The 14038-nt window shown below is 36.5% G+C and overlaps 1 protein-coding gene across 3 annotated transcripts in view; it reads right to left on the bottom strand.

Annotated features, from left to right (window-relative positions):
• Positions 1 to 14038, bottom strand: part of LOC134661227 (prion-like-(Q/N-rich) domain-bearing protein 25) — a 30950-nt gene that overhangs the window by 16549 nt on the left and 363 nt on the right. Inside the window, exon 2 of one of the 3 annotated variants that reach the window (XM_063517205.1) lies at positions 6887 to 6963. The exons of 1 other annotated variant lie outside the window; for it this stretch is intronic. In XM_063517205.1, coding sequence (XP_063373275.1) covers positions 6887 to 6932 — 46 coding nt within the window. In that variant the 5' untranslated portion in view covers positions 6933 to 6963. Of the gene's footprint in view, positions 1 to 5843; positions 5985 to 6886; positions 6964 to 14038 lie in introns of those variants that run through there. One more of the 3 variants, XM_063517207.1, reaches the window with a different exon arrangement.

Consider the following 14038-nt stretch of genomic DNA (forward strand, 5'->3'; position numbering starts at 1 on the left):
TTCGTAAAAGGATACATTTTACTTTTGATGTAACGGATTTTTCGTTCAACGAAAAATTTCGGGTGAGCAAGACTACCGTCGAATATTTACTTTTAAAAATAGGGCATGATCTTGAACAAGATACTTTAATCACAACATAAGTACATACCTAGATGTACGAGTAGGTATGTACCGCTATTGTCGAGCAATTTAGGGTTCTATTTAAATAAAGAATATTTAATGGAATATTATTATACACTATTTAAATTGGTTGTCTAATATTTACAATGGAATGTCCAATTTCGCTAGAACCTTAAATGGCTTAAATCCTTAAAAATAGTAAGCGTCACCGGCCGAATAATATATCTTTGTTCTCGTATATTAGAGTTGTTGTTGTTCTCCATGATTTCAATAGGTAAACCAATTTAATAATTTCTTAATGAGTAACAAATAAGTCTACCCTCATTCATTAAGAACTTGTAGAAAAAAACTTACATTTTATGTAAATTGTACTTCACAATTGCAATTTTGTAAGTACAATATTGTAATTGAAAGCGACAGGTGTTTTCTACATATGTAAACGTTCATTAAACAATGTTAGTAATGGTAATAATTGTAAGTTATTTACTTGTAAGCTTCTTACTTATTTGTAGGATTTATTAAACAGTACTTGTACATAAATTTAACAAATATGTTACTTTTTTACAAAATTGTCGAATTGTAACGTTTATTAAATAGGGCCCAGGGGGCCGATTTTTGAATTTCGATCGCTCGATTTCGTCACTCGAAAATCGGTGGAAAACGGCGAGATGCTGATTTTTGAAATACGAGCGATATAAATTGTGAATTTAGTGGTATTGACCACTCGTTTTTGATTCTATTAGTAGAATTTACATGCCTAGTAGTGGAGATATTACTGAACGAAATACACGAAATCGAGCGGTCGAATTTCAAAAATCGGCCCCCTGGCGCTGGCGCCAGGCGCTAGCAGGCGCCTCTATCGGTCAAATTCGGCAATACAAGCGTCATTCGTTCATTTCATTTTGTTTGACTGGTAATGTTGGCTAAACTTAATCACAAAGTATTTTGCATTTTGAAATGAATATTAAAAATGCAAAATACGTCTCGAAAAGTATTTCAAATAAAATACAAAATGGTTTTTACTAAAAGGCATTTAAATGCAAAATACAAAATAGGTATTTTGCATTTTGTATTTGCATTTTAAATAGAAGTATTTCAAATAAATCGCATCTCTGGTGCTAGATTCATTGGTTAGGTATATCAGATGTGTTGAGGCTCAGACAATTTCGTGCTTCGAATTTGACAGCTGATGTAGATGGCGCTATAAGACCCGCGATTAGACCCAGCTTCGAGACGAAATTTGCAAGCCACGATGTGTTTTGTTCTGAGGGGCTACCGCGAAAACCGAATTTCGCAAATTGCGGGGATCTTTCTCTTTTATTCCAATGAAGGCGTAATTAGAGTTATTAGAGTGACAGAGAAAAATGCCCGCAATTGGCGAAATTCGGTTTTCGTGGTAGCGCCTCTGGTTTTAGGTTCCCCCCACTCCGAGAAACCACTTTGCGTAACCACAGTAACCATTGTGATGACCCGTTCCATATGCGTACGATACGCGCCTACGAAAAGGGGAAACTGGGGGCCTACCGCGAAAACCGAAATTCGCAAATTGCGGGGATCTTTCTCTTTTACTCTCATTAAGACGTAATTAGAGTGACAGAGAAAAATGCCCGCAATTGACGAACTTCGACTTTCGCGGTTATAGCCCTGGCTGACACTTCTCGGTTTTATATAGAACTAGCGTCCCGCCCCGGCTTCGCACGGGTTAACTAATTAAACACTTAAACCTTCCTCAAGAATCACTCTATTGATAGGTGAAAACCGCATGAATATCCGTTCAGTAGTTTATGAGTATAACGCGAACATACAAACACACAAACAGATAGACGCGGCGGGGGAGTTTGTTTTATAACAGTAATGCAATTTTGATTTGTCAAAACAAAGATTCAAATTAGAATGGAACAGGAGGAGACCTTTTTATAGGTCTCTAAGCGACTAGAGGTTAATTTGTTTTAGATACTCTTCGCCCCACTCTCCTCTACGTATACCTATGTATGTATGTATGTATGTTCGGGCTCTGTCCACAGCCTATTATCCGCGGGCACGCACCGTGACTCGCGATACCTTTACACTTCCATACACCACATTTGTATGCCATTTTACTTTTTTTACGACAATTCAGTTTAACTGGGAAACAAATAAAATTGTTTTATTTCGTATATTACATCTATATTAGCATACAATTCAATTTGTTTAATATAACTTATAACAAATTGGTTTTTACGGTCATTTTAATTTTTTAATATTTTCTTTGTCCGTTGTTGTAAAACAAGTAATAAAAAAACTGATATAAGCTATTTAAATAAAATAGAAAGGCATTGGAGCTATTTTTATGTCAATTCCATTTAATTCAAATATCTGGGTGACCGAGCTTCGCTCGGAAAACATATAAAAACTCGAAAATGCGCGTTTTCCCAAAGATAAGACCTAGCTAGATCGATTTCTCGCCCCCGAAAACCCCCATATAGTAAATTTCATCGAAATCGTTAGAGCCGTTTCCGAGATCCCCGAAATATATATATATATATATATATAAATAAATAAACAAGAATTGCTCGTTTAAAGGTATTAGATTAGGTATTTGTATTTTGTATAATACGCAATTTTCATTGTATTAATGTAGGTATAAAATAATATAATATCGAATTTACTCGAAGAGAACTAATAAAAAAATAGCTAATAGATTTGGATTAATAAAAGTTTTAGCATCAAGTAAATGGATAGGTACTTAGGTATTATATTTCTAGTTGTACGTACTAAACTAATGAACAATTTCGTAACCCGATTTCCACATGTTATACCTAACCGTCAGATTAAGTAAATGCGTACAGATAATTGTCAGATGGTAATAGCACAACTTAACTTGAATGGATCTAAATGACCTAATCCGCAATCTACTTAACGATTTTTTTACCCCAATCCCCAGTAGCAAAGTATCACTCAAATATCAAAGAGAATAGAGTGTTATAGAGAGTCACTGTCATGGTGAATTATGTAGCCACAGTAAGGTTATGGCGCCATCTCTCGAAAATATTGCACTTTATCCTACTGTCGTGTAGATGGCGTTAATTTTAATATTTAACAAGTTAACACAAATGAGTGAAAGAATAAGGGTCAAAGTCAAATGGCGTTCTAACAGTTTTAATCTTCTGTCGAAAGATGGCAGTAAATTTACTGTGGCTACATATACTTTGACAGTACGCCTCTATTTCAAATTCTCTTTGCTCATATCATATTTTATCTTAATCTGACACTCGAGTACTATAAAAATCCCCCCTCGCGCTCCCCTACCATTCATAATGTCACAAAACGAATATGTCAAAACGCGCATCGTTAGTGCATTATTAGTTGAGGTCCGTTGGTTGTTCAACTTCTGGAACGATATTACACTAATATTAGCCTACGATTCATTTTGTATGGGTCGCCATTGTAAGGTCTATTTTATTTAAAACTAGCGACCCGCCCCGGCTTCGCACGGGTTAGGCGAAACCTTAACAAATCATGCACTTAAACCTTCCTCAAGAATCATTCTATTAATAGGTGAAAACCACATGAAAATGCATTCAGTAGTTTTGAGTTTATCGCGAACAAACATACACACAAAGAGACAGACAGGTGTAGTGACAAGCTTTTGCGCCTTTTGCCCACACCTGCGTGGCAAGATGACGATTATTCATAGAAACTTTTAAGTATGTATAGCGTTAAAAAACATATTTTATGTATTTTATTCCAAATAATCGATATTACGCTCTCATTTTAAAACGACTTTCTGAAATAACATGAAATTTGACATGAATCACATGAAAATTTAAGTACCTAACATATATCGATGTCTGGTACTAGTTTCCGTTGGTCTACCTGTTGTTTTGAATGTCTTATATAATTAGAATAATTTGAAATAGTTTTTTCTCGCTTCAATTTGTGCTAAGTACAAATATTAATCTTAGATTTGTTACGGAAAATACTTGTAGACAAGCATAACGTCATACGAATAAATTACAAATTAGCATTCATATTTCTAGAACAATCTTCCATTCAAAGAGTAGGTATGTGAATTCTTTTATACATGATTATTCGAAATTCTTACACCCGAAAATAGATTGAAAATAATGTATAAACCCTTTACCAGGCTGACAGTTTAAAAATGCCAATCGAATGTCAGTCTTACTCATCGAAAATAGAACACGTGTTTGGAGTGCCGTATGTGGGAAATATATATCCCTTAGCCTGGTAAAGGGTTAATGACGGAACGAATATTCATTTCTGCTTTTTAATTAATTATTACAATTTTCTAGTTAAAATATTACTGTATTTTTGATAAAAATTGAGGAAATCAATAAAGTTTAGTGATTTATTGATGTGTTAAAATCTTTAAGTCTCTTTGGTGATCAATTACACGACATTGTTTAAAAAACTAGAGAGCCACAAGTAATAGTTATTTTCGATACAAGTGCGAAAAAGAGGAAATTCGAAACGAGTGGCGATAAATTAAAACACGACCGAAGGGAGTGTTTTAAATCGACACGAGTTGCGAATTACCTATTCGCACGTATTTCGAACAACGTTTTACAGTACATATGGCACTTTAAAGTTTCGACATACGCACGAAAAGTGCTATTTTACGCACTAGTGCGGAAAAGTATGTACTGTATGTAAATGTATTTTCTGGGATTCAAATGTAACCTGCAAATTTTAATGAATTAATTTAAGCCATGATGTGTCCGTAATATTACATTTTCTTACACGGTTGCACATTTTTACATAACATGTTTGTTAGCAATATTTATTTTTAATTCGCTGAGCACGTTGTAATACAATATTAATAATAACAAGTGACACGATTATTAAATACGATAAATCGCCGAGCTGCCAGACTTACAGAAATAGTCCTACATATATTTATACTTATATTTTAAAATTATTATAGGAGATACTTCGGAGACTTGATCCTAAATAAAACCTTGTGGTCACCTAAATAAAATTATAAAAACATAATTAATCGCCAATAAATAAAAATAACTATCCTATAAGGAACCGATTTAGGTAACTAAGTCACCTCTAGGATCAAGTGGCCCCAGTATCCCCTACAAGTATCAAAAGAACGACTGGAGACTTTTTCTAAGTACTTGAAAACTTGTACTTAAAAAATTCTCCCTGTACTTTCAAAATGTTTCAGAACTTACTTTTTGGGATTTTCTGACTTATATTCATTTACTGACAAAAAATATATCCCAAATTGCCCTTTTCGGTAGGTCGGTTTTAAGTAGGTATGCACTTTTTAGGATTTCTATGTGCTCCAAAGGAAAACCCTATAATACATAAGATGGACTTAATGCCAAAGGTATTCTCTACCGTAGATAATACCTTTGTCAGAGACTCTACCAGTGAACATTAAGGTAAAACAGAGAGATACGTGTGCGTCCCACCATTTAATAATTTTCCGTAGAAAAATGAAGATTTATACCAGAATGAAACAGTAAAACAAAAGTAAAGCCTGACCAGGAATATATGATCACGCGCCATGTTGCGGAAATTCACTCGAACTATTTTGTAGCACATGTCTTTCGGTTGAGATGATGATGATGATGATACTGAACTGTCACCCTATACATCAGAATAACAGCGCCCTCTTGACAATGATCATGGTCAGGCTTTAAGACAGCCCCAAAAAAGTAAATTCTAAGACAAAAAACGTTTTGAACAAAAATATCGCCCAAAATACTTACCGTAGACGAAACGCGCGAAGACCGGAGCGTTCCAAACTCAAAAGAACTTCGAAACGACAAAGTCTGGCGAAACTTCGCGACGAAAACGCGAAAGCGAACTCGAGATTCGACAATATCGATAATCAACGCGGCGCACTGAAGTCCAGAATTCCAGATGCGGCGATTCGAATTTCAAAACTCTTTGGTCGGAGTTTTTTTTTTAAGTGATGGTGTGAGGATATGGCGGGCGTATCGTTCCAGGGCTAGGACGATACTGGCATGATAGCACTGCCGCGTTTACCTCGATATGACACACTGTATCTTTCCTAGATATTGTAAGTAGGTTGCACAAACTAGCTGCGATCTAAATACGACTTTAACAAGTTGGGCTAAGGTCGAGATTGGTTAGGAACGAGGCGGTGGGCGGTAGGCGGCGGTGCATTTTCAGAGATAGAACGTCGGACAGGTGAGGAAGAAATGTGACGTTTTCAACCAAGAGGTACCACATTGTCGGTTGTCGATAAGGTTTATTTCAAATGGAAGCATTGTGAAAATAGCGCCGTATTGACAACCCAGAATAAGTACCTACCCTTTTGGTTGAAAATGACACAAATGTTATCGATTTTCCTTGTAATCGATTTTTGATACAATACTCAAGACTATTTTTTGTAAAATATAATTTATAATCGTTTATTCCATAGGTAAGGTAGGTTGAAAATATTTATAATTATTTTTTATTGTATATGTTAGACTTTTGTAAAATACTTTGTAAGGCTAATCGTAATCATACTACATTTTAATTTTATCTCTACTACCTATAACTACTTAAATTGATTACTTATAACATATAATAAGTACCTAATCAATTTGTTTAGTTGCTCTTTTTCTTGTTCAGCATCTACTTAGGCAACTAAAGGTGCATAGCAGAGTTCATACTAGTAAGTATGGCCAACATGAATAAGGTTTGCTCTGTATCTGTTTATATACCTACGAAATCAATTCGATTGGACCAAGGACCAATAATAGGTACACTCCTATACAATCTCAAGTAGGTACCTACTTACATCGCTTGTTAACTCCGCAAAAGTTCATTGGTAGCTCCACTCGCATGGTAGGTAGCTCGCACAGTGTGAAGAGTTACCTTTAAAGGAAAAATCACTCTTAAAGGGGCCCACTGATTAACAGTCCGCCGGACGGTATCGGCCTGTCAGTTAGAACAAAAAGTTGATAGCTCCGAACAACTGACGGACTGGTAATCGTCGGGCCCCTTTAGATTTAAAAGTACAAAAAGCTTACCGATTCTTGACGATCATAACACAAAACAGTATTTAAAATTCAAATAAATCATAATAAATAAACTAAAGTACGCGTTTACGCAATAAGGCATAACACCTAACTGCTTACTTAGAATCACAAGGTTACTTTAACACCAAATTATAAAATGCGGCTGTAACTTTTACGTATCCCATACAAGACAAACTTAATATTTTTTTCCTGAACCGCATATTTAACTTTGTTCGCTATAATTGTTGATAAAGCTTCTTTTGAAAGGCTATTGTGGGAGTTTTAACGTTATTGCTTGGTGTTAAGGTTGATTTTTGAATGCCCTGTTGACCTGACATCATAGTGCGAAGTTAACTATTTATTCGCTGTTTATTTTGTACTGACTGAGTACTGAATAATAATGAAACCTGGATAAATAGAATCTTGAGATCTCGTCGTATTATACAGATGTAGTGCATAATTGACCCATTTTATTTAAAGTTGTCCCCTACCCTTTTTTTTAAATTTGTCAATTTATATGTTATTTCTACTCAGAATCACGAGCTCTTTCTATCCTAATATGAGAAAAAAGGTGTCCCATGGTTTTTTCCCCATTCCATTACCATTTTTTCATAGATTTGTATGGCGGTTTCGGAATGGAAAGATCGAAAAAAGTATGGGAATCTTGGGACACTTTTTTTCTCCTATTAGGATCAAAAGAGCTCATGATTCTGAGTAGCAATAACATAAAAAAATCCCAATTTTGAAAAAAAAAGTGTAGGGGACAACTTTAAATAAAATGGCCCAATTGTTTTCCATCGTATTTTCTCGGTAAATGTTCGTACCTATGTGTCGTGCTACTTCAGTCAACCTCAGTACTTTTTGTATCGAGAATGTCTTAAATAGCAACACACGTTCGTACGTTTCCGTGAAAATACGATGGTAAATAATTAAGCACTACATCTGTATATATATTTGTATACATCTTAAGGCTATAAGTTATATTTTTACGTTTGGATAACTTTTTTATTCAAAAGTATTTGATTTTAGGCTAATTTTACGGTTTCACTCACATGTTTTTAATCATTCGCGCGGCATATTTCAGGGAGCCTAGGTGTCCTTTTGTAGCATTTTATTTTTGGTAAGTAAAAGTATGATTTAAGAAGGTTTTAAATAAAAGTAACTTTTTTTAACGATCAAATTACAATATGACTTAACACTTGAAAGGAATAAGCGATGAAATAGAAGACCTTTCAAAATAACGTCAATAATAAAACATGGTGTCCATTTGCGGTTAGCGAAAATTTGCGGCCGTTAGGTATTTCGTTTAGAAAGGGACATACGTAATTAAATAACAAGTAACTCTCAATAAATTGGTACTAATGAATTGAAGGCCAATTTTTAAACTAATTTAAATATATTACGATGTCAGACGTATGTGCGAACGTAACGCAACTGTCACTGTCGCACTAATATGCAAGAGTGATAGAGAGACACAAAGCGACAGACGGACAGACAGACAAACAGACAGTCGGACAGCGAAGTCTTAGTAATAGGGTCCTGTTTTTACCCTTTGGATACGGAACCCTAAAAATTACCAATGCCCTTGTTTTATAATCTAATCGACTATTTCCGCATGCGTGTGCGATAAAGCGTTATTTTCTATGCAACGACCCTCAAAAAGTGACATTTTGCTATATAGCACATGCATTAAACCTGTAGTCTTACTAAGTTTGACACTGACATATTGGCTAGCGTGTCTCTATCCGTCGATCGTAGGCATGGCATATTGTATCTATAGAAAGTACAAAGATTTTATACTTTAGCGAATACATATGTCAGTGTCAAACTCGTTGGCATATAGGTACTGAAACTATTTGTTTCTAATCTAATAAGGTTACACTTACACTGGTTTTAACAGTGAAACCTCGGTAAACGATAACAACAGCCTCGCTCGTGACGGAACAAGTTTTTCTCCGATTTTTATCGCACGATTTTAAGGTAATAAAATCCTTGGTGCTCAGTCAGCTGGACAAAACGTGAGGCGCCATCTTGTAAAGACCTTGGTATTTGAAACATTTTTTGATTTAAAAAAAACTGGACAAGTGCGAGTCGGACTCGCCCACCGAGGGTTCCGTACTTTTTAGTAGGTATTTGTTGATATAGCGGCAACAGAATTACGTCATCTGTGGACATTTCAATTGTATAGCCACCACGGCTCATGAGATACAGCCTGGTGACAGACAGACGGACAGTGGAGTCTTAGTAATAGGGTCCCGTTTTTACCCTTTGGGTACGGAGCCCTAAAAAGACGGTACGAATGAAAACAGCTTTGGGATGCGCTCTGTTATTACTTTAATAGACATTTTATTGGTGTATTCCCATTTGTTCCCGCTCCACGTGAACGCCGCCATACATTAAGGATGACTTACGTTAGACCGGGTAGGGCCGTCTCCGTGAGACAGATAAATCTGCAAATGCCTTGGGATAAGATATCGTACGATACCTAATTACCTACCATTTGAAATATATACTCTCTCAAATAAGTAGCACGTAAAAGATATCGGCAGATGCCGTATCTTACATTATATGCCGATTTATTATACCTCCGTCTGTGATAGGCTTTAGGCGGGGACAGATAGGTCATAGGAATGATTAATAAAGGCCTAGTTTACCCTCGGGGTTGAAGGGTCAGATGGCAGTCACTTCCGTAAAAATTCCTGGGATTAGTTGCCAAGCGGACCCCAGGGTCCCATGAGCCGTGGCAAAATGCCGGGACAACGCGAGGAAGATGATGACGAAGACTTCGACAAAGTAGACTTTTTTATGGAATGCGCCACAGTAGGTACCTTGTCACAGTAACAGTCAATTTGAAAGTCGCTAGGGACCTCATACTATTGTCACTGTGACAAGGTACTAAATGGTACTGAAATTAAATTCCTTGACCGTACCTTTATTGGTATCACACTGAATACGCCTATTGTATAGCGTCCATATGAGGTGAAACACTAGGTGAAACGCTATGATGCAACACACATGCCATTCAAAATTAAACTGTAACAATAACCAAGCAAAGTACTATATCGTTTGACACACACTATTGCCAAATCGTACCGTTGAAAACTAACTTATCAGTCACGGACGTAAATAAGTGAACAGTTTTGAGCTTTATGTCGTTGAGATAAGGTTGTGATATATGTTTTTTGCGAAAAGAACCGTTACTTTAGGTGAATTACCTGTACGCTAATTATTTATGTGAAATGTTTGCACTGTTCTGTATGTGTTGCTGTATCCACGGATATATCACTCGTATTTTAGGGAAAAGCAAATTGGAATGTGGCAATTAGGAACACAGAGTCTGTGCGGAAAGAGAAGAGTCGTGGAATGTATTGGACCCCATACATTCCACGACTCTTCTCTTTCCGCACAGCCTCTAAATTCATTTTTTTCTCTACCCTACTCTCCTAGTTTCAAAGGAATTTGGGAAGCAGCTGTTAAATATGTATGTTCGTAATAAACTCAAGAACTACTGGCCCCGTAGACAACATGCCAATCGCTAACGCTACGTAGCGAACGAAACGCAACTGTCACTGTCACACTAATATGGATAGGGTTGCCAGATCGAAAGGCGCTATTATCGGGAAAAAATATCAACTTTTCGGGATTTAGGGCCTTAAGTCGGGAAAAAAACCATTCAAATTAAATTAATTGTATTAAAAACAACGATATTTTACATCATTGGCATTGGCACTACGTCAGCTGCTCTGCCCAATCTCGGCACGCGCGCCCCGCGCGCGCGCTGACGGGTTCTACGCGGGTCGCTGGCTCGCTCGACGACAGTTCGGAACTTGAAATTATTGTTTTATAACGTGATGCTGTTTTTCGGGACAATTTTCACTTTGTCGGGAATCGGGAACACATGCTAAAAATCGGGAGAATCCCGCCGAATCCCGACCATCTGGCAACCCTATATGGAAGAGTGATAGAGACACTCAAAGCGATTCGATGGCGAAGCTGACAATCGGTGTCACCTTGGCTAGGCCGCCTGGGGCCTTACCATGATGTCCTTATTGCGATTCTGATTGACCTAAACTGTATTGCTAAAGGACGGAGCTATATATGTCGCATAACTCCGTCCCTTAGCAATTCAGTTTCTGTCCTAAACAGAATCGCAAACAGACACGCTAGAGGGGCTACCGCGAAATACTATATTCGCAAATTACTGCGATCTTTCTCTTTTACTCCAATGAAGGCGTAATTAGAGTGACAGAGAGAAATGCCCGGTTATAGCCCAGAATTAGACTCACCAACGCGCGCAAAACGACCAACCTGACCGCCACACAACTTAATTTCCACAAGGTTCTATCTAACGGGATTCCAGTACTAAATGGGACCTTTTTGCTGTGACTTGGCCATATCCTGTTACTGTGACCGGAAAGTGTTATGTGTCAAGAAAGTAGTTATTGCTGGTCGATATTGAAAGTAAAGTAAAGTAAACCGGCTAAAGAAGAATTCGGAAGGGACAACGTTAAAAACGCGTCTTTAGCAAAAAAATAATAATTGGCATATAGGTAAATGTAGGGATGTAACGATACATGATTTTGCCGATACGATACCGATACCGATATTAAAAGTAAATAATCGGCGATACCGATACCGATACCGATATCGATAGCCTGGTAGTTAGTTAATAAATCAAATAAATAAAGAATTATATCCTTTATATGCATAAAACATACTTATGTTTAATAGACACTCGATTTTAAGAAGTGTGAAAAACTGAAAAATAAAAATAAAGAAAAATATATTCCTATTAGCAAAATAGCACGATTATAGCAGCTTCATTGTTACGTTGAGTAAGTAATCCATCGTTTACTATGGATACGGTAGTAAGTTTTACTAACTTACGTACGTAAGTTTTGACACATCAAGTTAAAATTGAGGTAAAGAATATTCTTGCCCCTTACTGTGTGTTGTTTACATTTTGTTATGATATCGGGTGTATTTAAATCGTCGATGCCGATATATCGGTCTGCCGATTATATCGGCCGATATATCGTATCGGTATCGGTATCGTTACATCCCTAGGTAAATGAATGAGTGAATGAAATCTTTATTTCAGGCAACTAGTGGCCCATACATAAATACCTTAAAACTAGCATACATATTACAAAAAAATATTTTCAAACTAAACACAAAAAACATTATGATTGCGATGCATTACGCAAATGTGTACATGTACCTACATGTGGGTACATGGACGAAAAACGCCTAATGCTGGTGAAACACGGACCCCAGGTCAATCAGATTTCCCTGCTATTCTAGCTAGATCGTCGGTCCACCATGTTTAGTTAGAGGCCTTCCCACGGCCTTCCCACACGCAGCGTTTTCCGGTACTTACGCGGTAAGGGTGACTCACGTTAGACCGGGTCGTGTCCGGACCGGAGCTTCCGGTGCTTACTTTTCTATGACAGGTGATCACGTGATCCTTTCCATAGTAAACGAAGCGCCGGAAGCTCCGGCCCGGACACGGCCCGGTCTAACGTGAGTCATCCTTTAAGACTTTATGTTGAAAAAGAAAATGCAGCTAATAGGACAAACCGCTTACGATATGTCATATCATATGATAGTTGCGAGCCGTGGCCAGACTACCTCCCACAGATGCCGTATTATTACAGTACAGATGTGAGGGCTAAGGGATCATCCATTAATTACGTCACACGAATTTCTAGGTTTTTTTACCCCTCCCCCCCTCCTTGTCACACATGGCCACATTTTGCAAACTCCTCCCCCCCTGGTGTGACGTCACATTTTAGGCAATTTTGTTTTCAACGAAATCGACAATATTAACTCGGCATTATTTTTTTATAAAATAATATTTTTAATATATAAATATTAGTAATTTTATAACACAACGAAAGTTACATCCAAAATCTCATTATTTAACTGTACAGCGAATAAAAAAATATAAATTAATTTTTGGTTACTGATGAAGTTAAAGTGACATCACAATGTTTGTGACTCCCCCCTCCCCCATGTCACAACATGTCACATTTTCTTGACCCCTTCCCTACCCCTAAACGTGTGACGTAATTAATGATGATATATTGCGTCAACGAGTCATCTTTATTACAACCATTTACAACGAGTATTTTTATTAAGTATTATTAAATTAGATACCTATAGTACCTATACCAATACCTAAGTACTAGGTAGGTATTAACAGCAATCTAAGTACTAGGTAGGTATTAACAGCAAGCGGTTTAAATCTATAGATAGTATATGCCGATGATGCTGATAAATGTTCAAGATAGCAAATAGGTAAGTACCTATAGATTTAAGTAATAACAGGTCTGTATTAATGTCTAATAGATATTTATTAAATACGAATTGGTCTGTATAATTCCCTTTTTCCACAGGGGCAACTGCAATTGATATAAAAAATATTACAAAAATATGAAAAAATATATAGTAGGTAGCAGGTTGCCATGCAAATGCGTCTAAATAACTTATAGGGCAGTTAAAATAGTAATAAAAAACAATTAAACGCTAATTGCTTATTTAATCTAATTTTGCCCTTAGTAACGTCATTTAAGCAAAATGTTTGTAAATGTACTGATACTGACTAAAACAAAATTCTAAATAGGTACGAGTAAGTAAGTACTTATGTTCCGAATGGCATGTAGAAAATTCACTCATCACGTAAATTAAAAAAAAAATACGTAGGTAGCTAGTCATATTTTATTGATGTGTTTAGATTTTTATCAAAAATCACATAAACAAAATAACCAGATAATTTTTTACAAAGTTTAAAATATAAGTAGCATATATTAACTCATTTTATTTTATTACCTATATCATCTCTATCTATATATATCAATTTATTTTATTACCTTTATTTACCGACGTTTCGACACAGGTTTCACTACCCCCGACCCGGTAGACCCGTCTAT

This window comes from Cydia amplana, chromosome Z, assembly GCF_948474715.1.
Source record: "Cydia amplana chromosome Z, ilCydAmpl1.1, whole genome shotgun sequence".
In the NCBI taxonomy this organism is placed as follows: domain Eukaryota; kingdom Metazoa; phylum Arthropoda; class Insecta; order Lepidoptera; family Tortricidae; genus Cydia; species Cydia amplana.